The sequence below is a fragment of the Pogona vitticeps genome, chromosome 3 (assembly GCF_051106095.1).
Source record: "Pogona vitticeps strain Pit_001003342236 chromosome 3, PviZW2.1, whole genome shotgun sequence".
NCBI lineage: Eukaryota > Metazoa > Chordata > Lepidosauria > Squamata > Agamidae > Pogona > Pogona vitticeps.
In genome coordinates, this window is record NC_135785.1 from 198,034,831 (window position 1) to 198,061,937 (window position 27,107).

The 27,107-nt window shown below is 41.4% G+C and overlaps 1 protein-coding gene across 4 annotated transcripts; it reads left to right on the forward strand.

Moving 5' to 3' along the window:
* On the forward strand, positions 1–27,107 carry ICOSLG (inducible T cell costimulator ligand). 4 transcript variants are annotated; one of them, XM_020783961.3, is made up of 7 exons: positions 32–178; positions 14,393–14,439; positions 16,628–16,960; positions 19,331–19,594; positions 20,764–20,925; positions 24,006–24,041; positions 26,132–27,107. In XM_020783961.3, the coding sequence occupies exons 1-7, from the start codon at positions 165–167 to the stop codon at positions 26,179–26,181; spliced, it is 906 nt and encodes a 301-aa protein (XP_020639620.3). In that variant the 5' UTR covers positions 32–164; the 3' UTR covers positions 26,182–27,107. The 4 variants fall into 4 exon arrangements, with proteins under 4 accessions (XP_020639622.3, XP_020639620.3, XP_078246636.1 ...); XM_078390510.1 differs by having other exon boundaries at positions 24,009–24,041; XM_020783963.3 differs by lacking the exon at positions 14,393–14,439 and having other exon boundaries at positions 1–178.

The window sequence follows — 27,107 nt, forward strand, 5'->3', positions numbered from 1 at the left end:
CCGGGAGCCCTCCGGCCAGCAGCGAAGCTGTCATCGCGGGCGGCCGCAGGAGGCTCTGCCGCTGCCCTGCTGGCTCACCTCTTCCCCCCCCCCCGGCCGGAGGCTGCGCAGGGGGAACCCCGAGCTTTCCGGCGGGGGCTCTCCCCGATGTGGTCCCGCTCGGGATGGCGAGCAGAAGGTGAGCGGGTCCCCTGGCCGACTCCGACGGGATGGGGTGGTGGTGGTGGTGGTGAGGGCGGCTGACTTCCTTGTTCGTTGGGTTGCGTTCCGGGGCTTCTTTGCTCACCAGAGGTGGCAGCCTCTTCGTGCCCGCGGAGAAAGTTTGATTGTTGAAAAGGGGGGGGGGAGATGCGGGAGGGTGGAGAGCAGACGGGACGGTCTCGAAACCCCCTCTCCCTCCCTTGCGCAAAAAGTCTCGGCACCCGGGCATACAGCACAGAGTGGCCTCGGCCAAGTGGCCGGTGGAAGGAAGGAAGGAAGGAAGGAAGGAAGGAAGGAAGGAAGGAAGGAAGGAAGGAAGGAAGATTCTACTGCAGCGCTGCCTGCCTATTTGTTTATTCACACTAATAAATAAATATAGACTTCCCACCGGAGGATTAGCTCCCACAGGGCTACACATTTATTCTGGGGCATGGGTAGCCAGCCATGTGGGAGATACTCCTCCTGAGGAAGCCTATATTTCGCAAGGTTCAATGGGATGCAGTGCTTCAAGGTAACACACTTATGTAAGATGCCCCTTAACTGTATGAACATGTGGTTCTTCTGTGCTGTCAGGGCACATCGAACTGCTAAAAATCCTATTACTTAGGTCCTACCCTTAGGAACCTGTGGTGGTTTCCTTTATTGGATTAATCCATTGCATGTTCAGTATTTTTTCCCCTCCTGCCTTTGGTTTTCCCCAGCATTATTGTATTTTCTATTGTCTAGTCTTGTGATGTGCCCAAAGTGTGAAAGCTTTAATTTAGTCATTTTTGCTTTGAGAGTGAGTTCAAGTTTGATTTGATCTAGTAACCAACTTCTTTGTTTTCCTGGAGAGTGCAGAAAAGTGGGATTTATGCCTGATTAAAAGAGATAGCATTTTATTTGTATTAGCCATAGGCATTAGCAAGATAAATACAAAATTTACAAAGATATAAAATCAAGGTAACCCATGCATATATATCAGATACATACAGTATGCTAATGCCAAAATTAAGCAAGTAGATCTATGAAGAGTTACTATTTTAAAATCATATTTGGCCTAATTTGAATTGCTGCTGCTAGAAATTTAGCTGACTGTGCCATCCCCTGTTTATCTACATCCACAAGGAGAAAAGATACATAGAAATCAGATGACAACCTGATTTCTTAACTAACCAGGGCTAAATTCGCTCTTTGCGCCCCTTTCTATAGAAAGAACCAAACAGCAGATGGGGCAGCATTTCAACCTCTTCATCCCATGGGCAATTTTGTAATGGGATTCCTTTGAAACGGCCCTCAGGTGGTGCTGAAGGCATGACATTAAGTCTTGCGCATGAAAAGGACCTTATGTATTTTGGAGCTGTTTGCATATGCAGATATTGTGCCATTGTTTTTGAAGGACTTATCATGGAGCCATCATACCAAGGGCGTGATTTATTGGTGGCAGACAAATTATTTTGATGCTCAATACTGTATAGGCGCTGTTCTAATGAATTTTTTGCCTCACTGGTCCATAAGCAGTGGTCCATTAGAGATCAGATGACATTGCAAAAGTATGTACTTTGGTCCTGATATTTTTCTTCCATTCACTCTCACGAGATTCCTCCATAATAAGGGAGAGCGGACTGGAGAGATTTGATCTGGTAACCAACTTATTAGTTTTCCTAGCAAGTGCAGAATAGTATGATTTATGCCTGATTCAAAAATATCTCCTTTGTGGTGACCAGGTTTGCCTTACAGAGTGTAGTTAAGCCAGGTGTGTTACATATCTGCCTTAAGAAACTTCCTTCTTTCATAACCAAAATCCACTTATGTTGATCAAGATGAATCAAGAATAGATGGAACTTTTGGCCCCTTGGCGACGGCAGCAGATTAAGTCTTGAAAAGAGGGTCAGGAAATAACAGTACACTCAGTAACACGTTTGTAGGAAGAATAAGTGTTGTTGGGCGTCTTCCTCTTTCCTGTCCATCTTTTCAAGAGTTAGTCTGCTGCTGCCAAGGGGCCAGGAATTCCATGTTTTCCTATCATCTTGTGTATCATCTTCCCATGGCAAAGTTCACTGATGGACAATCACACAGTGTATTGTTCAGAGTGTCTTGATATGGGAAGGTCTGTCTATAGTGTGGAGACTTTGGCCATTCAAGGGGGGTGGGGCTACAATGTCCAGAGTCCCTTACCCCGCCTCATACTCACAAATGTTCCTACTGCACCACCTGTGCTAAGCAACAGAGGTTCCCAAATTTAGCCCTGTTCAGGCATTACATAGGTGTGTATACTTAAATGGATAGCTGTGGCTCACTATTACAGTTTTTGGACTATAATGCCACACCATTGGCTGTTTAGCCTAATACCCATGGGCCTTGTAAGCCATAGCTAGCTGGTGTACTGTGCTGGCCCTGCCCCCATCCCAGTTTCCCACCCCATGACTGGGCCCTGATGTTTGAAAGAAGGAGAGGCATCTAGCCCTGATCAGGCATTCTGCCTCTGTTTCAGGTCACCCTAATGGGAAGCAGCCCAGCCCCAGCCCTGTTTCTGATGTTGTCACTCTCAGACATTTGAAAGGCAACAAGTCTGAATAGGCAACTCGTGGACTGTCCATAGGAATTCTGCCCCTGAATTGGGACCCTGCTTTTGGGGGGGGGGTGTCCTAATTTCCCATGAGGAGCTGTCATAGGTACTGGAGGATCTCCTCCTCACACCTAGGAGAACAACAACACTGGAGAGCTCCCCTCTGTCCAGGAAACAGAGAGAGAATGCCTGAACAGGGCTTGTGTGGCATCCATTGTTAGGTTTTTCACTCAAGGTCAAATAAACACACATGAAAGCCATTTTTTTTCCTGCCCAGCATCAGAATGTCAAGGCCATTGGGAGCTACACATGAATCCCTTTTACATTTCCTGTTCATGCCACAGGTCACCTACCTGGGCAAGGAGTAGCAAAGTGGATTATTCTCCTGTATGAAGCCAGCAGCCACCTTTTCTGTACAATAGGCATTCCACTGATCCATGGAGCTTTTCAAGTTTCTGCAGAAGGCTAGTTCAAATGATGTCCATTGGGAGATTGGTTGGTACCCCAGTTTTGTTCCCTGTGAAATTTACTGCACAAACAGGCAAGTGACAAGGTTCAGGCAGGTCTGAGAGCACACCTGCCGGTCGATTTGTTGTTGGTGACAATCATCACCTGCACTTGGTGAAAAGAGTCGTGTAGTTCCTTTTACCTCTCCTGAATCTCTCTCCTCAGAACCCAATCTCATTTAGTGTAACTGAATGGAGAGAAATTTAGAACAGATGAGATAAAATGCTTCTTTGTGCAGAACAAGGTTAAGCTGTGGCACTCACTGCCTTGTGATGTAGTGATGAATCTAAAGGGACTCTCACCCTTATATCCTGCTTATTGTGGACTAGAGACACACCATACCATGAGGAGCCTCGTGCTGCAGTGATTAAACCGCAGTAATGCAGCCAACACTCTGTTCACAGTGTGGGTTCAATCTCAGGTAGCCAGATTGAGGTTCACTCAGCCTTCAAGGCTGGTAAACTGAGTACTCAGCTGGGGGGGGGGGGGGAATGTGTCATCTGCATAATTAAATTGTAAATCACCCAGAGAGTGCCTTAAGCACTGTGTGGCAGTATATAAGCAGCACACTTTGCTTTACTACAACATTTTGCTTGATGCCCCCACTTGTGTCTTATGAATGTAAGTACTAGATTTTCCCCTAAATGTTCAAAATAATCTACAAACTGTCTGAGCAGAAAGCAGCATTTACAGCCCTAGAAATAACTATGCTAGCTGAGCAGGGGCCATGTAGTGAGGATGCTAGTGAGAAACAAAAGACCTCTGACCTGTTGTGGTTGGTGTAATAAGGCCACTTAGCTCCACCAATCCAAGCCAATCTGTCATCACTGCATCACACACCCAGATTAGCTCTTGATAAACATGGGAATGTTAGCTGAAGCAAGTCTGGGAGCTGTGAAGAGCTAGGAAAGTGTTTGGAGAGAGGGATCAGACCAAAAGAAAGACAGAGACAGACAGACATTGTGACACCTTAAAGGCTAACTCTTCCTCAGATGTAGGAGTGAAACTATATGATTCTCATATTTACAAGTTGTTGGATACTGGGTGGGGATACAGATAATGAAGAAAAAATAACAATGGTTCAATACTAATGGAACAGGCTGTCAGTTTCAGTTAACAGTTTGCAGGTTGATACAAGTGGCAAACTGAGGAAATCTGTGTAGGATTTGACATTTTTCAATTACTTAATTGATCTTTGATGTTCAGTCTATTTAAACAGATTTTTACCATATATACTTATATACCTTACCTCAGCTGTTTCCGTTTCAGTTTAGAAACAAGTCAGAACTGGCACCTGTGTACACATGGATTACACAGTGGTAATACAGAGATGGGAATTAAACCTTGCTACAAAATCCCCACATCTACTCTGGCAAAACAATTACAGGCCCCAACAATGTCAAACACAAAATCAGGGGTGGGTTTACTTGTTCCTCTGCTAATGTGACGTATGCCATCTTTTGCCAACAACACCCTTCTGCACTCTACATAGGAAAAACAGGATAATTTCCACTCAAAAAAATTAATCGACATAAATCTTTACATCATGAATCGTAACACACAAAAAACTGTTTCAGAACATTTCAATCTTTCTGAACCCTCTTTGAGTGACCTGGAGGTCACCATTTGGGGGAGGAAAACACACTATAAAACCAAACTGGAAAGAGACAAAGCTGAGATAAGGCATGTACAGATGTTGTTGTTACCTGCTGTCAGGTGGACCCCAAATTATGGCGACCCTATGAATGCGTGTTCTGCCCTCAACAGCCCTGTACAGCTCTTGTAAACCCAAGTCTGTGGCTTCCTTTAGGGAGTAAATCCATCTCATATTTGGTCTCCCCCTTTTCCTGCAGCCTTCAATCTTTCCCAGCATTATTGTCTTTTCCAGAAAATCTTGCCTTTTCATGATGTGCCAGAAGTAGGACAGCCCTAGTTTCATCATTGTGAATTTCGTTGTATGGGTATACTGTGTATATACTTACAATGACAATAAATTATTATTATTATTATTATTATTATTATTATTATTATTATTATTATTATTATTATTATTATTATTATTATTATTATTATTATTATTATTATTATTATTATTATTATTATTATTATCATCATCATCATCATCATCATCATCATTATCATCATTATCATTATCATTATCATTTTTGTCTCGAAAGATAATTGAGCCTCGATTTGATCTAGGATTCATTTGTTTATCTTTCTGGCTGTCCAGGGTATCTACAAAGCTCTCCTCTGTCAGTCTTCTTTACTGTCCATATTTTAACACCCGTACATACTGATTGCAAATACAATAGAATGGATAAGTTTGGTCCTGGTTTCCAGTGACATATCCTTGATAATCTTTGTAATTCCTTCATTACTGCCCTTCTGAGTCTCCGTCTTCTGATTTCTTGGCTACAGCCTCCATTTGGATAAATGACTGAACCCAAGGTATATCAAATGTCTAGCCACTTCAATTTCTTCATCATCAACATCAGTTATGTGGTTTTTCTGTAATCATGATTTTCATCTTCTTTATGATCAACTACAGTCCTGCTTTGGCCCTATCACTTTCACAAAAAGTAATTTCAAGTCATTGCTGCTTTCAGCCAGTAAGATGGTGAAATCTGCATAAATTATTGATGTTTATTTCAACAAATTTCATTTCTCTTTCATCCAATTCCAGTCCAGCTTTCAGTGTGTTATGCTCTGCATATGAACTGAACAAGTAATGGGGTAAAAAACCATTCAGTATCTCCATATTCTGTAAACAGTAGCTCCTTGTCCCCAATACAGGTTACACATCAGGAAAACAAATGCTGAATCATACACATTTATTTCAGAACAATCCATAGTTTTTCTGGACCCACCTAGTCAAAGGCTCTGCTGTAGTGAAGACTATAAAATCTTCCTGCACAGTAACCTCTCCCAATAATCTTCTTCTGAAATTCTTTGGTGTACTCCAGTAGTGAGCATATATTTGCAATATAATCCCAAGTGCCTCTTCCTTTTTAGAATCCAGCTTGAACATCAGGCATTTCTCTCCCGTATAAGGTAAAAGCCTTTGTTGCAACACCTTGAGGTCACTTTCCTTGAATGGAAAATTAAAGCAAATGATCTGTGGGCCATTGTTTTATTTTTCTTATTTGCTGGCATATTCTTGTTAAGATTTTGACAGATTCTGTCTCTGTGGCTTGAAACACTTCTATCTGTATCCCATCTACCCGGGTGATTTATTTCTTCCTTATATTTTCAGAAGAGGTTTCAGAACATCATAGAATAATTAAGTTGGAAGGGGCCTATAAGGCTATCAAGTCCAACCCCTCTTCAGTGTAGGAATCTAAATCAAAGCAAATCTGATAAATGCTTGTCCAATTTTCCCTTGCATTCTCTTGAATTCACTTTCTAGAATTGCAGGTTCTTCATCAGAAAATTGCTCTTCAAAGGTATCTATCATCCTTTTTTGTCTTCTGTATAGGTCTTCAGTATATTCTTCCCATCTTCTCTTGATTTTCTCCTGGCCAGATGGTGTGCTTCGCTGTTGGTCTTCCAGAATTATTAATCTATGCTTAAATTTCCCTTTGATTTCTTGGATCTTCTGAAAGAAATCTTGTTTTCCCTCTTTTTTTGTTCTCTGTTTCTTTATATTGTTTATTTTAACAGTTCTCTTTATCTTTATATGACAGTCGCTGAAAAGCTGCATTCAGGGTTCCTATTCTGTTACCTTTTACTTTTGCTTCTTACCTGTCCTTTACAACTTTAAGTGTCTCTTCCCTCTAGATTTTTCTTTTCTTTTTACTACAGAAATTGCCTTTTTGTATTTTCCCCTAATAATATATCTGATTTCAATACACAGTTCTTCTTGTTCACACTCAGTTGAATTTAGTAACACAAATATGTTCTTTATGTGACTTTTAAGTTAATCACGAATGTTGTTTGAATTATATTTTGGCACTAGGATACTTTTAGTTTTCTTTTTCACCTTGAATCTAAAGTTGGTATTAATAGTTCATCATCAGTACCACAGTCTGTTTCTGGTCTTGTTTCGGCAGAAAGAATACAGATATGAGTCAAAGGTTCTTAAGTCATTACCAAATGTGAACTACATTGATTCCCAGTTTCCTACTTGTGTCAACTATGCTATTGTTTTCTTTTAGACTGAGAATTGAAAGTAACAGAATTAAGTATTCTGTTATTGACAAACCATTGTCACTTTGTCCATTATCTGTATTCCCACCTAATCATAGGTCTGTGTATAAATACAACAGTCATATAGTCTTATGGTTATGTCTGAGGAAGTGGACTTGATCCATGAAAGCTCATATTAAACCATAGCAATTAGTCTTTAAGTTGCCACAGTGTTCTCATATCCTTTTTTTATTTTGGGTAATTTTAATTTGGTTGGGTTTTGTATGATACATTTGGGGATAGGATAGGAAGGAGATTTGGGGGAGACAGAAAAAGGAGCATTATAGGTGAAAGGATGAGAGCTCAAGTAGGGGGGAAAAGAGAGAAGCCCCAAAGACAAGTTTTTCTAACCCTGGATGTGAAGAAATTAGTTCAGAGAAGTAATTCTCCTTGTTTTCTTAATCTGAATTAAATGCCTCAGGGACCTTTACTCAAAAGAAAGGGATATGGTAGGAAGTAAGAGAGGAAAGGAGCTGCCACAAGATTTGTCTTGAGCAGATGAATTGTAATTTGTTGACCTAGCTCTGAACTGAATGACAAAAACTATTCTCCCACATCCTAATAGAGTGAGGAATAAAAATATTTAAAGGCTGCTGGGGTTTGGGGTTGATAATGCTTCTTCCATTTTCCTTCTTCCTCTTGATTGTGGAGGGAGAAGAAATCTGATGTTACATACTCCTGTGAATACACTTCACTAGCCAAAGCACGTTGAGTGTTTAAATCTCTTGACAGGACAAGCTTGAACCTGTGGGCTGGTAAACCCTTTTTTCCTCTGTCACCTTCTAGTATTTTCTGAGGTATTTTCTTCTACTCCTGTTGAAACTTATTGCTAAGGTTTAGAAAAGTATGGCTTGAAAATAAAGAGATAGATAATTTTACCTCCTTTCTTGTGTCTGAGGCAAGGAACGGAAACATGTTACTGAAAGCATTGTGTGTAGTCTCCAGGGAGGGGTTAGGGATTCAAGTGGTGATAGCCAGCAATAACCTTGATTTAAGCATACACAGTTTGCTTACCATTTCCCAAACAGCAGAAATCAGGGCTATACCATAACACCAGAGTGGCTGAATCTTTATCCTTCTTGATTATTATTGGCTAACAGAACTAGATTATTATTATTGGCTATCAGAAGCAAGTAACTCTTTCTAAAGTAACTTCACTCTTTCCCACTCCCTTTTTCTCAACTGAAACCATGTCCTCATGAAAGTTTGGTATCAGGGAAGAGTGTTTTATTACCTTGGAAATTCCTTCTTTCACCCTGATAAGAGGCAGCTGGCAAAACCCTTGCAATCAGCAGGAAATTGCTTCCCTTTTCTTCTGGCCTGCCCTTACTCAGCACAAGCTAACAGACCCAAATTTCAAAGGTGACTGAAACCACCATCCTCCCATTTGCCAGTCTCTTGACAGCTCTGAAATACTTCGTTTTAGTAAACGTAAATACTAAACGTATTTTCATTGCTATGCAAGCGGTTAGCCACATCACCAAAAAAAAAAAAAAGATCAAGTGGGAATACTAAAAGCAAAAAAGCAAAGCGTGCTGCTTATATACCACCCCATAGCACTTCAAGCACTCTCTGGGTGGTTTACAAGTTAATTATGCAGGCCACACATTGCCCCCCCCCCCAGCAAGCTGGGTACTCATTTTACCGACCTCAGAAGGATAGAAGGCTGAGTCAGCCTTGAGACATCTACCTGGGATTGAACCCCAGGTTGTGAGCACAGTTCTGGCTGCAGTACAGCGGTTTAACCACTGTGCCACGAGGCTCATGAATAAGCAGCACATGAATCAAACTGACAAACTTTTTAAAAAACTTATGGAGGTTTTTAAAAAGGCTTCTCCATTTCCACATGCTTCAAAACCCACAAAAATAACATGTTTTTTTTAAAAAATAAATGTTACTAGAAACAAAAGTACAGCTAAGATAAGACAATTGTGTTACATTGTGTTCAAGAATAATACTGTCTAAAAACCCATGTCCTTGGGAAATGTAGCTAAGGGCCTAATGACACCTGCCGAAAGAACCCCTGTTCTACCAAATCTTTCCATACCTTTATTGTACCGGTACATTTATTTTTGTGTATATGTGTGTGTGTGTGTGTGTGTGTGTGTGTGTGTGTGTGTGTGTGTGTGTGTGTATATATATATATATATATATATATATATATATATATATACACACACACACTGTATGTATATATATATATGTACATACATACACACACACACACACACACACACACACACACCGGTGAGAGTATTCATGTTTTTTATTCATTTCATTCTATTTGAACCATTATAGTAGGCTACTGTGCTCTTAATTTTGTATCGGTTCATTTCCTCTACTGCTTCTTGGGGCAATAAATGCCCCTACACCTTTACAAAAAATAATAAAATTAGTACATAGGAGGTCCAAGGCTTCGCTCCTCCTCCTCCCTTTTTCCCTTTCCCTCCTTCACTCAACCCCTTTGCAAAGAAAATAAATCAGCAGCATACTTTGCAAGTCTTTTGCACAGCATCTGGAGGAGGAAATAAGTTTTGAAAGATTTGTAAAGTATCTTTAAGAGTACATTTAAAAAGAGAAAGGAGATGCAACTCTTCTTTCTTTACAGTTAAAAGCAGGAAGTGTCTCTTCTCAAGCCCTCTTTCACCCACAAAGTGGTGGTGGTGGGCGTAGGCTGTATCCTTCAAGCTGCCTCCTTCTGAGCAATATGTTCATGTTAATTCTGTTAGCAGCAATGGCTGTTACTGCTGATGTGTTGATATACCTTTAAAAGAAAAGAAAAGGGGGAAAAAGGGTAGAGGCAAAGTGGCAATGAAGTGGCCACAGCACCCAGAAAACTGATCCCTTAGCAAAGAAAAAAAATTAACAGCAATGTTCGCATACGATGACACTATAAAGAATTAAGCAATTCATCATCAGTACAGAACAAAACAACCCTCCTGGCGAAGAGAAAATAAACCAGAAATAAATCACTGGCTGGGAAATTGAGTCAATGTGTTGTGTGATCAGAAATGATCTAAAAAAAATACAGCCATATCAGTATAACTGGGATTCCTTTGCCAGGTGTGGTCAAGCCCTAGTATTGCTAATATTTCTTCAGACTTCTTATTCTATTTTGATAGTTCTTTCTGATAGCAGAAAGTATTCCATTTTTCATCTCATTGGCCAATTACAAAACATGTTCCTGGGTATTTCAGTATTACAGTGATGTTGCTTCAATAAAACAGGAAATGATACTGGAACAAATGTTTAGGATCTGGGAATAAGGGGTCAACCCAGCCATCATTTGTAATAATAAAGCCTCCAGTTGTTGTGATGGCTTGAAATGTTTAGTTTCATACAAAAAGAACAGTTTGGGGCAGATTTCATGAGAAAAGGAGGGTTGTTGGTTTGGCTGACATTGAAAGTTGACTTCATGGAGAGCTGGTGATTGGAAAGTCCAACAAATTTAAAGATTAGGACTCAGAAGCCAAAATCTTGTTGGGAAAAAAGCGCAGACTAGGCAACAGATTATGAAGGAGATATCTTAAGAACAGGTAGGGATGGAATGAGGTGTGAGAAAAAAAGTAGAGGAAGCAAAATAAGAAAGGACCAATAAGAATGCATGCTGGGCATGAGGATGGGGAAAGGATAAATTCAAGGGAGGTTGGGCAAAAGAATGGGTGGCTAAAGGAAATGAGGCAAAATTTGATAACTGAGGGAAGTTACTTGAAAGCACAAACTTGAAGAATCAGTGGGTGTTGTGAAGAAAGGCAGAGCCTTCTGAGTAGAACTAAGACTGAGCCAGATCTGTACACAGGATGTAAAAAAGAGTTTTCAGTGTTGGTGATAACATTCAAAAACCCCTTTAGAACTCAAACGATTCTTCTGCCCCCTCACTTCTAGTTCATAACAAAAAGAAAATAAAGTGCATACGTGTAGCAAGTAACTTATTAAAAACCTACAAAAAATGAAAGCCAAAAATATGTAATAATTTATATTTACCTTGAAATTAATAAGCAGCTGTTGCTTCTAGAAAATTAAAAACATTCGTCAGTCTAATTCTGAAACTTCTGTGTGAAACTTGTGCTTGAGTGACTAAGTTAAGAGCCTTGTGGCACAGTGGTTAAACTGCTGTACTGTAGCCCAAAACTGAGCCCGGGGTTTAATCCCAGGTAGCCGGCTCAAGGTTGACTCAGCCTTCTATCCTTCTGAGGTCAGTAAAATGAGTACCCAGCTTGTGGGAAAGGGGGTGGCAATGTGTAGCCTGCATAATTGTAAACTGCCCATAGAGTGCTTGAAGCCCTATGGGGCAGTATATAAGCAGCATGCTTTTTTTCTTTAACAAGCAGAAGGGAAAAGTGAAAAGCCTGGAGTAGGTATCTATATGGGCAGGAAGGAGGGTGTTGCCTCCCTGGAATCATAGAAGTATTTATAAATGCACTATTTAAAAATACACAGAGAGAATATGTTGACTGAGTCTAACTTCCATCCTCACCAACCAGCATGTGCAAAGCTCAGGCATGGATGGTGGAAGTTACAGTTCAGAAACACTTTGGTGGGCATAGTTCCCCCATCCCTAGCCTAGACTCCTGTGTAGAAATTTTGCCAGCTGTGGCTATATTTGCTTCTTTTTATTGTAACTGGACAAGTGGTCAGAATGAGAAGGAGTTAGTATCACATCCATTTAAACTAGCCAGCCAATTCTTGGCTAAAGGCTGTATATTGCTCCCAAGGTTACTAGGGACTACTTAAGACCCTAGATACAAATGACTGTAGATCAGATGTAACTGCGCTTGAAAACTTCTTCTCCTTCAACTTAGGGTAATTGTTGCATTCCCCATGCACCCCTTGATTGTTTCGCCAAACAAAGGCTCACACCACGAGCTGTTCAGCTGCCACCAGTTGTTCACAACAACTTTCAATGTTAATGACAGAGGTCCAGACAACATGTCATTTTATATAAAGCAGAAATAGTTTATTATAACAAAGAATAAAAGTTAAGCCAACATTGTTTGTTCTGAACTAAACAGCCCTTAATGATCTTCATCGGTTTGCTACACATCAGCTCTTGCTTAACAATCTGTCTCCCCAAAAATCCAAATCCACCATCCTCCTGTCTCCTCCTCATGTTGAGACTCTTATATCTTGTGACTCCGCCTCTCCAGCAACTCTCATTGGCACATGCAGATAGCACATTAATATCCATGACCTGGGCGGACCCCACAGTAATGTTATTCTCTGTAGTCTTTACACACAAAAATTCTGCATCTCAGAAAAATTATGGCTCACTAAGCTTTTATACTGATGTGACCAGTATGGGAAGCCACAAAGTGGACCCAGTTTATACGGTACTTACGTATTTATGATAATAACAGTCCCAAAATACTTCTCTAGTGTAGTCGAGCCCTTGCCATATTGGTAGCATGTGCAAATGCTCTTCATGTTGGTCTTCCAAGTAGTGTCCTTGGCTTCTTTGGTGCCATCTCCAATGAATACCCAACTATTGGCATGTCCACCTAGAGGCAGACTGGCCGGCTGCTACCACTTTGCAGCAAGAGCATATGAATTGAGCCTAAACATTTTATGGATATAATGGAAGGATTATTGTTTTTTTTTAAGTTTGTTCTTTTGTGTTTTTTAGAAAATACCATTTTGAATGATGCTTAAAATGCATGCTATCTTTGAAGCTGTGTTGTTTATAAATGGTTTTTAAGCAATATTGTTTCTCTCCCCAAAACTTTAAAGGATAGAATGAATTAATAAATGTAAGCACTTTTGTTTTTTTAAAAAAAACAAATGCAGAAGAGGGTTGGGGTCGTGAGAATGAATTAGGTCGTAGGAATAAGAGTTAAGAGACTATGGGCAAAAGTCATGTTGGTGCAGTTTCACCTGCATAAATTGGATCTAGGTACTGGAAATAATTTTAAAAAATTAATTTAAAGCTTCCTATTCCACTCTGCCTGTCTACAAGTTTCAGGTTCTGATGCTCCCGTTTGCCTAGGGAAACATTTGGGAGGTTTGAAATATAGTGGGGGAGCTTTTAGTAGTCAAAAATCACCACTGGATTACCACCGGTGGTATCAAGACTGCTGCCAGTGATCTACCAGTGATTTTTGACTATTGAAAGCTCTCCCTCCTTCAGATTTTGAAGTTCTCAGGAGATTCCCTAATGCAAAAGGCAACCCTAAGAGCCTCAGAATCTGAAAAGAGATGATGATGATGATGATGATGATGATGATGATGATGATGATAATTGCATGCTGTCAAGTCAATTCTGACACACAATTTATGACTACTTTTTTCCAAGATTTTCAAGGCAGAGAACACTCAGATGTGGTTTGCCATTTTCCAGGGGCACCTGGGACTATGTGGCTTGCTCAAGATAATATAAACTGGCTCTTCTGGGATGCAAAGCAGGGAACTAAACTTACAACCTCTGGCTCCACAGCCAGATACCTAACTCACTGAGCTAACCAGCCAATGAAGGGGGAAGACTGGAAGCTTTAAATTAATTGAAATGAATTATTTCCAGCCCCCTAATCTGATTTATGCAAAGTTATGCAATAGGATTTGCTCACTGCCCAGCGATCTACTTGCTTCCTTGCATCATTCTTTCCTTCCACCGTTCTGTTCTTCCTTCCTTCCTTTTGGCTTTTCTTTCCTCTTGTTGTATACTTCCAAAGAATAATAAAAGTTGGCAGTGGGGGTGGAACCTTGGTCCAGGTAAATGTGCACTAAGTGCCTAGAGTCTCAGTTCTCTCCCCATAAATAAAATATCAGACAGTCTAATTACAGGGTTTTGTGTTGAAATAATGTGTGAACAGCAACAGCAACAACAACCACTGCCATATGAATATGAATCTCATTATTATAATTTTTTCTACCAATATCTAGTAGTCCTTCAGACATATTTTTCAAAGTTCTAATAATGTGACCTTGCCTCATAAACTTCTCATTTTGCCCTAGCCTTGGAGTCGTAGTCTTGTTTCTTTGGCTTCAGAGACCTGGTAGTGGTAAGTTACATTCACAATGCTTCTTATCCTTAGATCAAGTTAATGAAAATTGTCAAAGTTATCATATCCTCTTTGTAAGGTTCCGGGAGAGTTGTCGAACTATAAACAAAAGCACTTTAAAACATTATGTGGGAGTATGCACGTAATGTAGCGTGGTACCGTTTCTTATCCTTGCTTAATATCAAAACTTGAGAAAGTAACTTTCTTGGACTACAGTTTAATCAAGCTGGCTTTCCTCTAAATTTCTGCTTTACCTTACCACATACTGCTGTCCATCCCAATGACAAAAGAAGATAAAGGCATGGAAAGAATCTGGGTTGTTGTCCTCTGAAGATGCCGGCCACAGAGACTGGTGAAACGTCAGGAAGAACAACCTTCAGAACACGGCCAAAGAGCCCAAAAAATCCAGAACAACCAATCTGGGTTGTTACTGACTCAGGATTGTTGTCTCTTCCTGGAGTTGCCAATCCCTGCCTTGAATGTGTGGCATAAAGTTTGTCCTTCCTGTAAAGTGGCAAATATATAATTCTGACCAAGGGTGTGATGGGAGCTAGACCATAAAGAAGGTTGATCGCCGAAGAATTGATGCCTTTGAATTGTAGTGCTGGAGGAGGCTCTTGAGAGTTCCCTGGACTGCAAGGAGAACAAACCTATCCATTCTGAAGGAAATCAACCCTGAGTGCTCACTGGAAGGACAGATCCTAAAGCTGAGGCTCCAATACTTTGGCCATCTCATGAGAAGACTCCCTGGAAAAGACCCTGATGTTGGGAAAGAGTGAAGGCAAGAGGAGAAGAGGACGAGATAGTTGGACAGTGTCATCGAAGCTACCAACATGATTTTGATGAAAGTCCGGGAGGCAGTGGAAGACAGGAGGGCCTGACGTGCGCTGGTCCATGGGGTCACGAAGACTCAGACATGACTTAATGACTAAAAAACAAAAACAAAAAAGGGTGTGATAAGATGGACAAATAGTTTGCATTTTGGACCACTTCTGTAAGCTGTTTTCAAGTGATCAGATAACATAAAGGAAATAGCTGGACCTTTTTTAGTCCAGAGGCAGAATGACTATTTCGGATCTGAGCTGCAGCAATTCTTGTACTCACAGAGGGGTTGCTTTAAGGGAGATTACTCCCAGCAAAGCAACCCTTTCCAGCACAATCAACCATGATCCTATATCACCATCTGATCACATCTGTATCCTGCAATATTTTGCGGTGGGCTGAATAACTCAGTGAGTTGGGTGAGTTGGATACTGGACTGCAGAGCCAGAGCGTCGAGGTTTGATTCCCCACTGTGTCTTGTGGGGGCAAAAGCCGGCCTATGTAGCGTTGGACAAACTACAGTCCTAGAGCACCCTCAGTAGAAGAGGATGGTAAACCATTTCCGAGTACCCCGTACATAGTAAAACCTGGAAAGAGTTGCCATAAATTGGAATCAACAGCATATAATCAATTATTAATTAATTTTTGTATCACTTTTTTTAAAAGTTTCTTGCTCTGAGTTCCTAAGTTGTAAGTTCCTGATGAATCTAAAATGTTGGAAAGAAAGCTGATTGCTTGCTCTTATTCAGAGGAGAATCAGGAATCCCTTCTAAATACAGTGGTGCCTCGCATAGCGAGGTTAATCCGTTCCAGATTAACCCTCGCTATGTGAAAATATCGCTGAACGGATCAAGAAACTAATTGTTTTATCGTTTAATGCGTTCCAAATGGGCCGAAAACTCACCGTTCAGCGATGTTTTCCTATGGCCAGCAGCCATTTTCATGCCCTCCCCTCGCTTACCGAGGGCGTGAAAACGCTGCACGCAGCCATTTATGGGCTTCCGGCGGCCATTTTGGAGCTGCCGAACAGCTGGTCTGCGGGTCGCAAAGCGAAGGTCGGTAAGCGAAACGCTTACCGACCTTCGCTATGCGAGTTTCGCCCATTGGGGCCATCGCTATGTGGATTTGGCGTTCTACAGTGTGCTCGTTAAGCGAGGCACCACTGTATGTATAAACATTATGACTTTTCAGTCCTGTTACTATGGAGGGTGTTAGGGTTTACTGTCATATTTTATCCCAGTTTCCTCATTGTCACCAGCAGTGAAAATTTTCAGTGAAAATGGATGGAAATGGAGCCCCTGTGATATTAATTTAGATACTTCAGTGTGTTTCTTCAGTGATTTATGTCCTGTTTTTCTTTTTACAGCCAATGAAAATGAAGTTATTGGCATACTAGGAAGTAGTGTTGAACTGGAATGTCGTTATGCTGATGAAAAGTCATTAGATAAACTTCGAGTACTATGGCAAGCAAATAGTAAGTCTTGCCTTGTCAATGCCCATTTTCCTAATAAGCGTGAGAAGGCACCGAAATACTGTGAAGAATTCAGAAGCAGGACTCTGTTTAATAACGAAACCTTTTCTCTGGAAATATGGAATGTCACTCCTGGAGATGAGGGCACTTATGAATGTGTTGTGCAGAGAAATAAAACAATGGAGTTTGAATTGGATCATAAGGCAAGCACAGCCCTCAAAGTGGCAGGTAAGCACTTTCTTTTCTCAGTAAATGTTTATAAACTCCAGATGAGCTTTTCCTATGTAAAGCTTTATTGGTGCCAGAGAGTGATAGAGGAGGGGAAAACATGTTCGGACAATCATTAGTGTTCTGTATGTATCCTTTTAATTCATAACTATTGAGAAATGTTTTTGTACCACATCAGCCAAAGCATGGCATTACACACACACACACACACGTACACACACACGCACACACACACACACGCACACACACACACACACACACACACACCACCTTCCATGGGAAGGGTGTGTTGCATTCAGAGTTCTTCCCCAGGTTTAAAATGTTACTGCTGTGGATATTTTGATCATACCCTGCAACACTTTTCTTGACACTGAGAATAATAATAGCACAGGACAATAACTGGGACAAACCAAGATGAAAGCTATGCCCTTTGGATCCTGGAAAATAAACAGGGAATCTTTGGGCCACTTTTGGCTTCACAATGCATTGAGAAATCCTGTTTGAAACTTACCTGGAGTTTCTTGATTCTGTGGACATTGGGACTAAAAAGAAGCACAGCAAAAACTGAATTCTTGCAAGCAACCACATGTATGCATTCCAGAGTCTTGCTGTATTTTTGCCCATTGTTTCTTCCCCCCCCCCATGTAACTCCAAGGACCTGGCTCTTGCACAAAGTCGTTTGAATAACAAAAGGGCTCTGTTGAAGCTCTAGATAGCATCAGGGAGTGTTCCCTTCACCTTTACAGTCTATACCATGTCACCATGCAATGACACTGGGGAGGAGTCATCCCTGCAAGCCTCACAGGAGAGAGCTTGAGTCTTTGCTGATCGATACCTTTCATTGTGGTGCTGGAGGAGACTCTTGAGAGTCCCCTGGACTGCAAAGAGAAGAAACCTATCCATTTTGAAAGAAATCAATCCCGAGTGCTCAATGGAAGGACAGATCCTGAAGCTGAGGCTCCAGTACTTTGGCCATCTCATGAGAAGAGAAGACTCCCTGGAAAAGACCCAGATGTTGGGCAAGAGGGAAGGCAAGAGGAGAAGGGGACCACAGGGGACGAGATGGTTGGACAGTGTCACCAAAGCGACCAACATGACTTTGACCAAACTCCAGGAGGCAGTGGAAGACAGGAGGGCCTGGCGTGCTCTGGTCCATGGGGTCACGAAGAGTCAGACACAACTTAATGACTAAACAACAACAAGAACCTTTCATGGGCAGGCCATGGAAATAATGGGATTAGTCTGGAAGGGAGACTCAAATGATTAGAGAGTCCAAGACCACATCTTAATGCAGGAGTGAGTGAGCATTTTTCAGATTTTCTTTGGCAGCCTAAGGGTCACGTTCCAGAATGCTGGTAAAGGGGGTGTTCCTTGGCCAAAGGAGTTAATTTGAAAACTTGTTTCATTATCTGTCTGTCTGTCTGTCCTTAAAATGCAGTGGTTATGTAGGATACAGATTGGTACTAGAAATTAGCAGATTGCTGTGAGAAGAATTCTGAGAGTTGTAGCCCCAAAACATAAATCTATACGTTTATAGCTAGTTCAATTTTGTTGTTGTTAGCTGAAAAACTCATTCAACTGAAAAAGGGGAGGTAAAATTGAAATCCCTTGAATCCTTTAATGCACCCCTACAGACTTTTAAAATTTACAATGTTTTCAGGGGGTGTTGGAGGGTCTCTGGAACCTGGTGAAATGCCCTTCCATGCTCCCTAAAAGGCACTGGGGGACTTTTGGGGCCAAAACCTTTTTAAAATTAAATTAAAAAATTAGGGGATACATTATGCCTGTGGGACACAGAAATAGCCCACCTACTAGTCAATTAAATGCTTTGTATCCAGAAAGCCAGAAGTTCTCTACCGAAAAGCATCAGGTAACAGCTAATGAGGAAAGCCTGTGTCTGAGACCGTGTTAAGCAGAGTTGACAGTACTGAACTAGATAAAGCAAAATTAGTATAAAGCTATTTCCTACTTTTGGAAAGTGGGGGTGGGCGATAGTTCACTCCTCACAACACCTTCCCTGCCTTTTTGCATTGCTTCTTGTGTTATTGTTTGTCAACAAAGCCGAGACTTCTGGCATAAGATGTTGGGCACAACTCATGTATTGGTGTAATCCATGGGAGAGGAACCTGCAACTGTGGACTCAGTCTGACCTGCCAGTGGCCAAAATCCATAATCTGATAGCCGTGCAAGGGACTGATGAAGAGGGACCCAATATTTTCTGTACTAGCTTGCTACTAATACCTTTCTTAGTTTGTTAGATGTACCATGTTTTCACATTCCTTCCCACAAGCCTCTTACAACCACAACACTACCAAAAATGACTATGAAAATGCCATTGTCAAAAGATTATATCACCTTTTTTCCCCCTAGCAAACTACAGCAAACCAACCATAACAAGGCTTGGGAATGAAATGACATTTACTTGCAATTCTAGCCATGGATTTCCAGAACCGAAACTTCATTGGACAATTCCGATGGACAACAGCCTCTACAATATCACTGAACAGCCTGCGACTTCAGAGCCAGATGGGACTTTCAGTATTTCCAGTACAATTAAAATTAAATCAGCTTCTAATATAAAGTTAGAATGCACCATTGAAAATGTGCGACTGCTCCAAAGTATCACTACTATCTGTAAGTTTAGCCTTATATGTTATCTCTAAACAGTTTTGCATGTACAAAAATATGTTTGTAATGAAAGACAGAAATATGTTGCTGATTTTTTAAATATATGGGCTGTCTAAGTATGGGTATGTATGGTACAATAATAATAATAATAATAGCTGTGTACCATCAAGTCAATTTTGACTTATGGAGACCCTTTTCAGAGTTTTCCAGGTAGAGAATATTCAGAAATGATTTACCATTCCCACCTTCTGGGGGAGCCCTGGGACTGTGCAGCTTGCCCAATGACACACAGGCTCACTCTTCTAGGATGCATAATGGGGAGCTCCCAACTTCTGGCTCTGCAGCCAGATACCTAAGTCAATGAGTGTGTGCGCATCTAATTCTATTGTTGCATCAAATATGCAGAATATTGTTCATGGTCCAGACTTTAAGATCTTGTCGTGTTGATACCGTGTTTCCCCGAAAATAAGACAGGGTCTTATATTAATTTTTCTCCAAAAATGCATTAGGGCTTATTTTCAGGGGATGTTTTATTTTTGTTCATGTACACAGCCAGACACAGCCATGTCATCTTCTGGTTGCTGCACCATGGTGGAGGGCGGGCTTTCACTTCACTGGGCCTTATTTTGGGGGTAGGGCTTATATTACGAGCATCCTAAAAAATCATACTAGGGCTTATTTTCAGGTTAGGTCTTATTTTTGGGAAACAAGGCACCAGAATTTTCTGTGCATAAGATGATACTTTTATCTAAAATCTTTAGATTAAAAATTGAGGGTTGTCTTATACATGGAAGTAAGGAGGGATCAAAGCACTTTCTTGTGAAGAAAGAAATTTTGTGTTAGAAAAGTGGAGGGGAGGGAGTCTTATATATGGACCATCTTATACACGGAAAAATACAGTAATTTGCAAGGTACTGTGAAACCTGGGGAATTAACTGAAATATTCTTACATGAACTCTCTGGATAACTGGTATTTCTCTTCTTTTCTGCAAAGAAAGAAGATACTAGTCTGTTGTTGTTGACTAAGAGATTATTCTTGGGAATTTTTATTATTTGTTTATTGAAATTGAATTTTCAAACATAAAGACAACTATGTGTTATATGCAGCCCAGTTCTGACTGAAGGCAATGTTACAGGATCTCTCCCCCCCCCCATCCTCCCCTCTTTCTATGCAGTTGAAACAAACAGCTCTGGAGGCTCTGGAAATAACTCTGCACTCAGTGCCAGCCCAGCTCACAGACCTGCCATTCTGAGCACTCTTGCGCTCCTTCTGATTCTTCCAGTCATTCTGTACATCTGCTGGGAAAAAAGGCTTTGTCCTGGAAGAACATATGCTGGTAAGTAAGCAAGACATCCATTGCAGGAGGTCTGTAATGTGTGGGAGCAATTGCAGTTCATCACAGAATTACAGAGGACTAACTTGGCTTTCTGAAGCAGCAATATATATATATTTGCTGCTTCAGAAAGCCAAGTTAGTCCTCTGTAATTTTGCTGCTTTTGTGTGTGTGTGTGTGTGTGTGTGTGTGTGTGTGTGTGTGTGTGTGTGTGTGTGTGTGTGTGTGTGTGTGTGTGTGTGTGTGTGTGTGTGTGTGTGTGTGTGTGTGTGTGTGTGTGTGTGTGTGTGTGTGTGTGTGTGTGTGTGTGTGTGTGTGTGTGTTTTTGAGAGTCTGGCTTAAAAATATGGGGCGGGGGAGGCAGTTCCCGGAAGCAACAGCCATAGTAGCAGTGGCAAAACTGGCTGCGTGCTGGTGGGAACATCAGCAAAGAATAGGCGGTTTCCCACCTGGCAAATAAGGCAGATGACGATGGGGGGGGGGAGGGACTGTTCCCTGGAGGCGACATTTTCTTTGTAAAACAAGAAAGTGGGCAGGAGAAACTTCTCATGAAGATGTTAGCTGAAGGAGCACATCAGGCCAAGTACAGTATACATCCCCCTAGAATGATCTTTTCACAGATACTGCACCGGTGAGGAAATACGGCTGCTCAGCCTGTCCTGGCTCATCAGTGGATGCAAGTACACCTGAGGTTAGGGAAGGCGGGCCCCCACAGCTATTCCTGGCCCACCTCTCCTGAAATCATTATCAGGCAGGAAGGGTTCAGGCAGTTTCAGTGTCTAAAGAGGAAGAGGATTTTTTTTTACTAGTGTCATCTTAGATTTTGTGCTGCCTTCAGGCATGCAGATGGATTGTGTTTAAGTTGACAAGAATAGCTGTTGGCTCCAAAACTCAGTATGTGCCCTTTTAGCATCTGTTGATATTTATTTATTTATTTTTTTAAAAAAATCTGATGTCTTGCCTGCAGTCATAGCAACATTGGCTTCAGCAAGGCATAGTCAAATGAAAAGGAAATTGCAACACAAGCATTGGCCAAGAATGCAGAGAATAAGTCCCATATTCTAATTAATGCAAGCTCTCACTTGTCTTGCAAACACATACACGGGCACATGTTTGTTTTGCTTGCTTTATTTTCAAAAATTCTCTTTCGGTATCATTAGCATATTGATTATAAGCACTTTATAGGTAGTTTCATGAAACTCAAGATAGTTGCTTCTCTCACCATGGTATTCCAAAAGCAACTCAGATATCAATCTTACCATCAGTGGGGTTTGCTCCCAAGTAATTAAACAGTATGGCAGCCTGAATGTCAATAATGTCTAGCATAATGGAGACCTAATACTTGATTGCCGATAGCATTACTGTAATTCACAGGGTCACCAGAATGTACTCTAACCCCATAAAGCAATAATATGCTTACTCTAGGGGACAATGAAATAAAAATAAAGAGTAAAAACAAAACAAAACATGGTGGCACTTTAAAGACTAACTTTTATATTCTTTCATGTGAGATTTCCTGGAGAAGTCCACTTCATCAGCACTTACTCTAGTTCTTTTGGGAAGGATCCAGTGGTGCATTTCCATACCTAGTGGTGTTCTTTCATATCCAGTACCAGTAAAACTGGGACTTTTTTTTCCCTCTGCATCTTGCTGAAGCCCCCTATGACATCAGAATGTTCTTAGGATACATGGAGAGTTGCAGAAGAGACAGACAGGAAGTGTTGCCACTTCTGACAGAAACAGCAAGGTCCAGAAAAAGAGTCCTGTTGCAGCCTGGCCTCTGTTACTAAAAGTTGTCCCAGCCTGACCATGGATTTTTCTGAATTGCAGCGCAGTGTTTTAATCAGGGATATTGGCAAGTCTTTTGGGTCTGAGGCCCAAGTCTGAGTCCAAGTCTTTGGGGCCAAGTCCAGAGTCCTAAACCCCATGTCTGAGTCCCTATTAAAAACAAGGAAGGAAAAAAGTGAGGAGTGGGTGGATTCTGAGTCACAAGTCAACTCCGAGTCACTGGGGGGAAAAACCTGAGTTGAGTCACCAGTGTGACTTAAGTCCTACTTGACAGCAAGTCCTGTGACTGAAGTCCCCACCCCTGATTTTATTCATCAATATGTCTAAAGATCGTTATTCCTTATTTTGTACACGTCTGAATGCTAGACTTCTAGTCTGGAGTCCAAAAATGTGCTCTGCACACTTAAAGGCTGTCTGTATATACCAAAGACATCACCAGTTTTTGTACCTGGGTGATGAAATCTCTGAGGTGATGAAATCTCAGGGGTTTCATCGCCCTCAGAGATGGCTTTTTGGGAATGAGAAAGGCTGCTGCAGGGTATAAAAGCTCTACAGTTCCTGGTACCATTTTGTAGTTTTGACGATGCCAGCCCTGGTCTGTAATCCAGGATGTGTGTCTGTGTTCCTTGCCATCAAGTCAGAACTGATAGGCTGTCAAAGTAAGTGAGATATTTAAAGTTTTATCAGGGTCACTCCTCCCCACTCTGTAAGTTTCCATGGCTGAGCATGGATTCAAATCCAGGTCTCCTGAGTTTTAGTCCATCATTCTAGCCACTACAGCACACCGGGTATGCCATACCAGAATATAGAACCTTAATACGCACATCCACCACAGATTTACATACATACACATATACCAGTGAATGTGGAAGTACAGAATCTTGTACAGGGGTATGGTATGCCATCAAGTTGCCTCCAATGTATGGTGACCCTAAGAATGAATGACCTCCAAAATGTCCTGTCCTCAACAGCCCTGCTCAGCTCTTGTGTACACATAGCAGACCTAATGTGGTTTGGCAAAGTGGAGAGATTAGATGACATAAAGATGAGTAGTAAACTTTAGCATTTTTATTCTACCAGAAATGTTTACACAAAAAAGCTTACTTCATCTGTCAAAATGTTACTCCCATGAGGATTTTGCATATACTGTACTGCAATCATTCCAGTACCTTTCTGGAGATAAACAAACTCTCCGCAACCCCACATGTAAACATTCAATTAAATGTACACATTATAGTATAATAATATTTTAAAACACTTCTGGGCTTTATTATTATTTTTAAAATTATTTTTAGCAGGTATTTGTGTGGAAGAAGCAGTATGCACCAATGGTAAGTAGAAAACTGTTCCTCAGTCCATTAATGTGAGGTATTGACAAATGCCTAATTTAAATCTCTAAACTAAAATTTTCTTCTAAGCATGATATAAATAAAATCTATCCTCTTGGTTTGGTCTGGATGGCTGAGCATCTTGCAACATTTTACAATACAAATGAGTATCTTCATTCTCCAAGAAACGTTGATCAAATTAGTTGCTGGACAACAGATAATCAGATAGGAAGTTTTGTAGAAATTGGCATGGTACATTTGAAAACGCCACTGATGTGAGCAATTTACATGACAGGATCAGGTAAGCTCCATTCCAGTAGGTGGATCATTATTGTAGATCCTGCTTTGTCCTTAATATGCTCTCAAGTTGCCTCCAACAGATGGCGACCCTATAAATGAGCAATCTCCAAAATGTCCTGTCCTCAGCAGCCCTGCTCAGCAATTGCAAATGCAAGGCTTTAGGAAGTTGATCCATCTTTTATTTGATCTTCCTCTTTTCCTGCTGCCTTCCACTTTTCCAGAGAATCCTGCCTTGTCATCATGTGCCCAAAGTAAGACAGCCTTATTCCAACATTTTTGCCTTGAGAGACAGTTGATCTTAATTTGATCTAGGACCCACCAGTTCGTCTTTCTGGCAGTCCAGGGTGTCTGCAAAGGTCTCCTCCAGCATCACATTTCAAACCATTTTTTAAAAAAAGTAGATCCTGCTACTAGGCATCATTGCTGTACGGCTATAGGTGGACAATGTGATGCTCCGGGCTAAGTTTTGTGGTCTGTGAGCCCCTAACATTGCCCTGTTTCCCCACCATCACCAAAAGTGGGATTCCCTAGCTGCCGGTGACAAAACCGCAATTTAAATAGATCAGAGTCACTCGTGTGGTATTCAACACCAAAATATATTTATTTACAAACATGTACGCTGATTTCCAGTAGAGATGGGCAGAAATTGCAGTTCGGCCCAATTTGGTGCAGTGCCTGCACAGGTGTTCCACAGGTGCTGCACACTCCCATCTCCTGCCGCCTCTGTGGACTCGCCCATTCCCCAGCCAAAGCACACTTCCCTGCCTCTCAGCACGTTTGCCCACTCACTGATTGCAGGGCACGCTTCCCTCCTCTATCTCCTCCTGCAGCTGCCCACTCAAAAGACAGTACAGTGGGCTTCCCTGCCATGCCTCCTCACGCAGAGGAAATAGGAGAGGGGAGTGCTAAGCACTTGCAGAACACCTGTGCGGGCCCTGTGCCAGACTGGGCGTAACGGCCAAACTGCAGTTTGTGCCCATCTCTCATTTTCAGCCTACCATTTTCATGTCAAAGGTTTTTTTAACAAAATAATTTGTTTGAACTATAGGCTTTGTGTTAATGTGTTTTAGGCTATGCCATCATGACAGCTAGATAGAAATGGCATCTGCAGGCAAGGCTCATGTTTTTGTCCTTTTCCACAAAAATAAGGATAAGCAACTTCCATGGAGTTATGGATCACTTTTCTATTAGTCCAGGAGCTCAAGGTCTGTACTCCAAAAGAGGATATGGCCTATGGGGATATTTCCCCTATTGTATTATGTTTTATAAGAATGTGTGTGTGTGTTTCTGTGTGTAGTTTTATATTTCCCTCCCCAACTCCTGAAGTTTTAGTCAGAGTCAATTAATTATAGAATAATTTAAATCCACTTTGAGAAATAAGCACTCAACATTTCTTTAAGGTGGTTGAAGCAGCAATGCAAAGAGCCGATTGCCCTTCAAATAACAAAGCTAGTGTCTTTTTTAAAAAGTCAAGCGTTAAAAGGCACTCTGGAAAAATGACTGTAGTTAGGAATAATTAAAGGTTTTCTCTGCCAGTAAACAATGGGAGGAAAGGGGTGCAAAGAGCAAGCAGAAGATTGAGCAGATTGCTGCCAAATTTTTATATCAGTGCTACCTTTAAAACAAGAAATGAAATCCGGAAGCACAGGGATCACACTGGGGAGCACAAAAAGGGCTCAGGGCATCATGTATCACATTGCCTGCACTTTGCCCATCCCCACGCTAAATGAATGTTGTTACTAACTGGTCCTTGTTCTTCCTTACGTAATAGACTTTTAATTTGATTTTTATAGCTGATGTTGAGACAGAAAATTCCCTGATCTCTGGAACTGAACATCGGTAAACATTACAACACTACAGTGAAGCATTCCCTCAGCTACGGGCTTTTGTGCGTCTGACTGGCTGTGAAGCCTGCACTGAAACGGAACACATGTATTTGGTCTTATGTACTGCCAGAAGCCATTCTGCTCTTTGGAGGACTCCATTCTTCCTGGTGCATGACTTCAGGATGCATCCAAAAGGGTACACTGTCCGTGAATACAGCTTAGAAGAGCCAGGACCAATACTGTGTGAAAGCTACTGCCCACATTTGAGCTATTTGAGGGCTCCTTCCTTTGCTACAAACGGATATGAATGTCTCATGGACAACAGGATCATAGCTAAATAAACATTGAAAGAATGATGCAGAGTTTCCAAGTTCATCGGCAATGTAACATAACATCTGTTGCTGGAACCAGCAGTGCTGGGAAGCTTTTACTTTCAGGCCAGCTTTCTGGACTTCCAGAAGGCACTTGGTTGGTCGGCCCCTGGGTGAAGTCTAGTGCTGTCTAGCTGGATCTTGTGCTCTGATCCAACAGCATGATTTTCCTGTTCTGAAGTTGAGTGGTGGAAAGGGACTCTGCTTCTGAGCCCAGCATTCCAGGGGTGGCCTGGGGCATGGCAGACTTAAGGACCAAAAGGTCACCCACCATGACGCTTAATGTTTATAGAGGGAAGGCTAAAATATTGCCCTATTCCCTCAGGCACCACTTCTGAGAAAATGGACAGGACTGATCATCAGTTGAAAATATGGTATCCTGTACCAGCCATTTCTGGATTTAACATATTTTGGGTCATAACACATCCAGGACTCTCATAGCTTCAACAACTTCACCACAACCTGAAACTCAACATATGCACCTTTAACAATATGACTGTCAACTCTCAATATTTACACAACTGGTTTAAGGCAAAGCAGCCTGCCAGGAAATAAAATGTATTTGGTGATAA

Bases quoted from the DNA above. Each gene is read 5' to 3' on its own strand.
- ICOSLG (XM_020783961.3), top strand. The intron at 20,926-24,005 runs GTAAGTAAGCAA...AATTATTTTTAG, and splicing joins TCCTGGAAGAACATATGCTG to CAGGTATTTGTGTGGAAGAA. The intron at 24,042-26,131 runs GTAAGTAGAAAA...TGATTTTTATAG, and splicing joins AGAAGCAGTATGCACCAATG to CTGATGTTGAGACAGAAAAT.